Source organism: Setaria italica, chromosome IX (genome assembly GCF_000263155.2).
Source record: "Setaria italica strain Yugu1 chromosome IX, Setaria_italica_v2.0, whole genome shotgun sequence".
Lineage (NCBI taxonomy): Eukaryota > Viridiplantae > Streptophyta > Magnoliopsida > Poales > Poaceae > Setaria > Setaria italica.
This window is the reverse complement of record NC_028458.1, coordinates 43,541,471-43,548,320: the sequence shown is the minus strand read 5'-3', so window position 1 is coordinate 43,548,320 and position 6,850 is coordinate 43,541,471. Positions and strand designations below refer to the sequence as shown.

The following is a 6,850-nucleotide window of genomic DNA, read 5'->3' as shown; positions in this document are numbered from 1 at the left end:
CCCCAGGTCATACTCAGAGGGGAAACAATAGAACCCAGCTCCTTTTTGTTTTTTTTCCGAATTAAAGTCCCTTAAAAATCAGGCTAATAAACCCCGAAATTTTTCAGGGGTTTTGCAAAAACCAGGGTTTCGATTTGTTGGGGGAAGGGTTAATCAATTTAAGTGGAAAATATCCAGGAACCCCCCCCCCCCCCCCCCCAAAAAAAAAATAGTACTGTGGCTTTTCAGGAGCGCACAAGGCTTTCTAGACTTGATACTAGAGTCAAGGCGGCAACTTTTTGACTTTTTAGTATCTGCAAGAGGCTAGATTCCGCAGCACAACACAACTCAATATCACTATTATAAACTCATTTGTTCAGGAACTTTGGCGAACATCTTTACACCATGGAGTACAGCAGTCAAAGAACAGCACCCAGCTAGCTGCTCCAGTTAAATCTCTGAAAAACTTCCTGGCTTCCAGCCAATCCTGGGTGGTCTTGCGGGAAGCAGTTAAAAAACTACAGCTTTCTTTGTACCAGATGTAATACAAGAAACTACCTTATCATTTTCACTATCTAGAGATGAGCAGACTTGTATATGCACAACAAACGGCACCACTAGTTTTTTTCTTACAGACTTGCAGCTAGCTTACATGGACGGTCCCATTAATCCCTAAGCTTCCCACGACAGGGTCTCCCGAACCATGAAAGACCTGCTAATGTAAACCTATGCCTCCAGATGGGCCGGCCTAACAAAAAACATGGATGGATTAGAACATGTTGACGAATGAAGAATATAACCAGGATGGAAATTAAACTCAGGATCATTGCCCGAACCTCGGTTCTACCAGCATGTTTTTGCTGGTTTTCGCTAGACCCTCTGCCTTGTTCCCTGCGACCTTCAGCCTCCCCGTCAAAGAAGTTCTGGTCTGATGACTCTGAAAAAGGGGGGAGTTTTCTTTATGGTAAACAAGTAAAAAGCAGCAATATATGTTGCATTAGTTCACAATAATCCAATAGACAACGTTAATTCCCCTTCAAATAGAGCGTGTGATAGTAAACTTTGCACACCACCTACCTGTTCTCCAAGAAAAGGAATGCCCATCATGCTGGTGCAAATTGAAAGCAGCAGACCTTCCAGAAGTCCTTTGTCTTGCATGGTAACTAGTTTTCTCTTGCCTTGGACCATTACTTGACGCATCATCCATATAATAGGGTGAACCCCTAGAATAAGAAGATGAACCGATATACCCAACCTCTGATAATCTCGATTCAGCTTCATCAACCTCGACCATCCCCCAATACCCTTGGCCCTGAAGTTTTGTTACAAAACGGGACGACAGTTTCACACATAGACACAACATCCTTGATAAGGCCGCATATATTATAGAGTTGCGAGGACTTGTTGCCGTACCTGATCATATTTTGAGTTTCTACCATTTCCACCATAAGAAGTTTTTTGCCATGCACCTGGAGTCTGATAGAACGACTCTACCGAATTGAATTCCCCATTACCACTGTATAATTGATTAACAAATGATTCTTCCAATGAGGTAATGTAGAGCATGTGCTTCTCATCTGTCCATCCAGTCGATGAGCCTACATTCGACGTGTCCTGGTAGAAGAGAATAGAAGTAAACCTATTAAACTCAATGGCATCATCCAATGATCTGATGTAATGCAGGGAACTCAGATATTTTTTTTAAAAAAAAACATTGGCACCCAGTTAGAAGATCTGAATGATAAGAATTCTGCCCACTATTCCTGTATGGAAATGGAATACTAATTAAATACATAATATATTTGATTCCTCCATTGAAATCAGGTGAGGGTGAATAAAGGTACATAGAAGAAATGCTTCATTAGGAACCTAAGGAACATGCAGACTTGACCAGAGTAAATAGTTGATAAAGCTAACACGATTTCTCCTTTCTCATGTCCAGTCCGGAGACTTCTATATCATGTTTTGACACAAAGTTTTGGTCTCGTGTGGTATAAAAAAGACCATGGAATCCAGGATTTCAAAGCTGATATTGCTTTAGCAGTCATTCTACATCTGAAGCTGTGAAAAATTCTGCTCCGAACCGTTTCTGTGTGGTTTGCATAAGGTAATCAAATTGGGAGGTTACATTACATGCCAAAATTGCCTTCTTATTTCCTAATAAACCATTAATAACTTCTGGACACCTTGGACATCAACTTCGTCACTGTAATCAGTTGGACTGTGGAATATGAAGCAATCACCAGGTGTTGGATCGACAAAACAACATCTAACAAGGTGCACAACGAACAGAGAAACAAACCTTAAACTTATCTATAGAAGAAGCAAGCAAATAACTATATCTAGACAAGAAATATTAATCAGCCTCTTCGTTCAATTGGAAATGATTAAGCGTATATCTCAAACTTACATCCAAGTAAAAAACCTCTTCGTTCAAACAAATAAAAAGGTAAAACACTTCTTCCATTCTTCGACAAAAGCTCTGTGTTCACTTGCCCCAACTGTTGTTAGCTGTTACGGAGTATATTCTGTTTGTAACAGGGAATGGAAAGAACGGTGGTGACTCGGTACAAGGTGAGATACCAGTTTTGATCCTTGGCGTTAATGTTAGTGAAGTACTAAACAAAGATAACAATTTGAGGAGATATTGTGTAAGAACAAAAGAAGTTAAAATTGCTACCAGAATAGAGCCAAACAATATGGGTAACTTCGCGTTACAACTGGTTACCAACCATACTAGTCTACAGGTATAATAATCTGGTTTTCAGATCCTTGGTTTGTAATGCTATCCGTTTCCCCCCTCTATTATCCAACTGCAAGCCAGCACTCCTTGTACTTATCCCTGAATGGTTTTCATGTCATATTTAAAGTAGCAAACATGGATGATGGATCAAACCAATCTCAATAAGGCAATACAGTCCTAGTGTCGGATTTGTCCCTACATATTTCAGCCCCTTGGTTTCATCGGCAAGCCACATGAAACCAACCGTTACCCTACCTTAGTCGCAAGAGTTCCCGCCAAAAAATCTACCTAATATTTGCAACAAAACCCAATGTAAAACTAATTTCTAATCTGGGCTAGCAACCTTCAACAATAACTTGGCCCTGGTTACAGTAATCAATGAGACAAGTAGTCGAAGTTGCTCTTCGGAGCAGATAACGGCTAACCTCATAAGAACAGAAAGGCTCAAAAGCACAGGCAGGCCATAAGCGACAATTTTAGAGAAAAGGTCTCTGCAATGTTAACAGTTTACAGCACAGAGCGTATTCGAGGCGCTCCCGCCAAAGTACTCGACTCAGTAACTGCCCCAACACCAACGTGTCCTCCCATCTCGCTCACAACAGGAATCAGTTCACACACTGAAACTGTATCCACCGAGTCTGGGATATGCTCCTCCTTTGACTCTCTTGCTGAAATCGCATCCTGCTCCCGTCAGTGAAGCAAAAACATTTCGCTTTTATGAACTGTAACCACAACAAGCGGCATTCAGTCAGTAAAAATATTTCGCCCTCGGTTGCGGACACAGCTGTGAACGATCCTGGATGCCATCCCCATCCAGGACATTTCTAAGCCTATCGTGTATCTTCCATTCCTCTGTTCGCAGTTGATTTTATCTGGGAAAATTTGGATGTATACCATCAAAAGATCCAACCTTTAGATATATACCATCAAAAGAATCAGCTTTAGATATATATCATCAAAAGATGTCAAGTTACAGGTATCTACCATTCCGTTACTATAATCGCTAGTTTTGATTTTTTTTTTGGCTGATGTAAGTTCCGATTTTGCCCTTGGGCTAAAAACACACACCCCCGCCTAGCACTGTGACTGAACATGCCAACGCACGAAGCCAAATGTCCTCCTAGAGCCGGATTCAGTGAGGTCCATGCCACGTCGCTGGCAAGACAAAAACAAGATGAAGTCGTTCAAGACGATGCCCCTGTCGCAGTCCTCGCCCTCGCCGTCGCCATTGCCAAACAACAGGCTGCTATCGGTTTGAGCTCGCCATCCTTATCGAGGCCCCCCCCCCCCCCCCCCCCCCCCGCAAGGCGTGGAGCTTCTTCTATGCCATTTCGTGATGGATGTACTTCACCGTCCAAATCGGCTTTGTGCTCACCCTGCTGCTCGTCACCGACTTGCGCGGCAGCGCTCGGTTGGCCTCCATGCCTTGGCTGCTGATCAGTACAACTAGTACCCAGGGTTGTGCAGCAGCACGGGGATGGTGTTGTTCGTCGAGTCAAAAATCAGCACTGCTCCCCTCCAAATCGACCACCCCAAACTCAATCGATGTTGCCCCAATCCCTGCCCTCTCTCGGCTCAAATTGATGCTGCAGTGAGCGCATAATGGAACAAGGAGACGAATGAGTAGCTGTGGCTGAGCAACAGGTAGGAGGAGCAGAGAAGCTCGGGTTCATTTGCTGAGTTCCAGCACTGTATAGAAGTTTAGTTTGAGGAGGAAGACACTCACCAAGGGTACCATGGTCACAAGTAACGTGGAGTTCACAGATATGGTAAGATGCAAACAAGTGCCATCTTTTAATGGTATATATCTATAGTTGATTCTTTTGATGGTATATATCTATAGTTTGGTTATTTTGATGGTATGTATCCAATTTTGCCTTTTATCTGCACCTCCCACCCCCGAACCAACCAAACCGATCCGAATCAAGTGCGTGGCCGTGGAACAAACAAGAGGAGGGTGCCGTTCTCGGGAGGGAATCAAGGTAGTAGCTACTATAGCTAGCAGTAGCAAGCTCCGTGTGCTGCCGGAATGGAGGCGAATCTAGCTGGTGTGATTATGCCGCACGCGCAGGGCCACGGGCCGAGCAAACGAAGCGCTACAAACATCTCGAAGTCGGTCTGGAACTGGAAGGATTGGAGAGCCGGACCACCTGGATGGAAAATCGAAAGAAACAGGCGAGGAGCAGGGATTTGATTACCCACCCCAAAGCGCCGCGGATCGGTGGGCGGCCTCTCCCCCATCGATCATCCCGCTCCCTCCCGCACGCCCGCCGGGATCAGCAACCCTGCACAGGAACGCGAGCGTTAGAGAGGGCTCGGCCGAGGAGGAGACGGAGGAGGAAGAGAGGGGGGATTCGGCGAACCCTTGCGGCGGTGGGCGGCGACGGACGCAAGCGGCGAGCCGTTGCTGGGTGGCTCGGCTGGCGACGGGGACGAAGGAAGGGAGGGGAATGGCCGGGGCCCCGGGGCTCTTTTTATCCTGCGTGGCAAGGCCGCTTTTCCACGTGGGATCACCCCGCGCCGGGCGACACCTGGCGGCTATATCTGATGGGCGGATGGACGGGCGGATGGATGGATACGTGGATGGACGAGCACCCACCGAAGTACAGAGTACTGGCCCTGTCCCTGTGGGCCTGCGGGGCAGTGGGCTGTGCGGTGGCCGCTGCTCCCCGTCCGCGCACGTTGCTAGTTGCCTGCCGCTCTGCCGCCACTGCCACTGCCAGGATTAGTGACACGAATCGCATGACCCCACCTGGACCCCGCCGATGGTAAACTGGTAAAATCTTATGCTACGGTGTCATGTTGGATATTCGGATGCTAATTAGGAGGACTAAATATGAGCTAATTATAAAACTAATTGCAGAACTCTGTGCTAATTCACGAGACGAATCTATTAAGCCTAATTAATCCATCATTAGCAAATGGTTACATAGTACCACATTGTCAAATTATGGACTAATTAGGCTTAATAGAATCGGCTTCTTATGAAACGACTTCGGCTTCTTCGGTGGAGTGGCTTTTTTAGTGAAGTTGAAGCCGTTTTGAAAAACGTTTGGTAAAACGGCTTCTTAATGGCAATATATGTAATTTTATGTTCACTTAATGCTTGGAGAGAGAGAAGCCGGTGAAGCTACTTTTTTCGACTTCTCCTCTCTAGTGTAAGCCGTTTTGCGGTTTCTCCCCAACTTTGATGGTGAAGCCGTTTTGAAATTGACCCTTTGGTAGGGCTTCACGAAAAACCAGTAGAGAAGCACTTTAAGAAACCCTACCAAACAGGACCTAAGTATCCAAACGAAGCCCCAGGAGTCTACATAAGTACGGAGTACATAACCACCCAATCGTACGGACCCTCGCTACATCACCCCCTCGAGCGAGTTTTTAACCTTCAACCTTTGCAAAATCATTTAAATAATCCCCTGTAATAGTTTAGCATAGTAGTTTTGCCGCATTAAAACGCTGAGTGGACTGAGAAGCTGACGTGGACTGCTTGACAAGTAGGTTCGCTTGTAAGCGGGCAGGTCAGGCTTCAGGTCCTTCTCGTCTTCTTCTTGCCAACTAGCTCGTCGGAGGGCAAGAGCTCGACCGGCAAGGTCAATATCAAGACCGGCACCACGCTGACGACCACTAGCAACTGCACAGTTACCTCCATACGCTGGACTAGATCCAAGTGTGCCTCAACAAGACCAAGCTCTCCGTCACCGGCACAGACCGTGACTACATGCGCCAGAAGCACGAGGAGCACAACATGTCATGCGGCCGTGAGAGGATATAACTACCATGAGGGGTAGAGGACAAGGGCGGAGGGGTCGAGCAGTGTCCGGTCAGCGCCGGGCATGCCTAGCCGAGGTCGCGGCAGAATATGGCGCTGCTGGCTGACAGGCTGAGGCGATACGAGCGGCAATGGGGGAGAGGGAAAAGAAAAAGGTTCACTTAGAAGCGGGCCCACCCGTCAGCCTGTCCACGTCACCTTTCCGGTCCACTCAAACATAAATTAACACTTACCAGCGGATTTGGTCATAGCACTTATGTTTTGCAGCACTGAACACATATGCAGGGAAGGCTGCTTGATACCAGGTGTTAAACTTTAGCCCATATCACATTGGATGTTTGATACAAATTAAGAGTATT

The 6,850-nt window shown here is 46.3% G+C and overlaps 1 protein-coding gene across 2 annotated transcripts; it reads right to left on the bottom strand.

Annotated features, from left to right (window-relative positions):
* Positions 1-308: 308 nt before the first annotated feature.
* LOC101763656 lies at positions 309-5,179 on the bottom strand. 2 transcript variants are annotated; one of them, XM_022822765.1, is made up of 7 exons: positions 5,086-5,154; positions 4,925-5,007; positions 2,390-3,444; positions 1,393-1,593; positions 1,057-1,291; positions 816-916; positions 309-727 (listed from the first exon to the last, which is right to left on the bottom strand). In XM_022822765.1, exons 3-7 carry the CDS (start codon positions 2,444-2,446, stop codon positions 695-697), a joined length of 627 nt encoding a protein of 208 aa, XP_022678500.1. In that variant the 5' UTR covers positions 2,447-3,444; positions 4,925-5,007; positions 5,086-5,154; the 3' UTR covers positions 309-694. The 2 variants fall into 2 exon arrangements, with proteins under 2 accessions (XP_022678500.1, XP_004984124.1); XM_004984067.2 differs by lacking the exon at positions 2,390-3,444 and having other exon boundaries at positions 5,086-5,179.
* Between the last annotated feature and the right edge of the window lie 1,671 nt (positions 5,180-6,850).

Coding starts and splice junctions, on each gene's coding strand:
- LOC101763656 (XM_022822765.1), bottom strand. CDS start 2,446: ATGGAAGAAGTGTTTTACCTTTTTATTTGTTTGAACGAAGAGGTTTTT. Junction 1,594..2,389: donor AAGAGGTTTTTTACTTGGAT/GTAAGTTTGAGA, acceptor CTCTTCTACCAG/GACACGTCGAATGTAGGCTC. Junction 728..815: donor AACATGCTGGTAGAACCGAG/GTTCGGGCAATG, acceptor GTTTTTTGTTAG/GCCGGCCCATCTGGAGGCAT.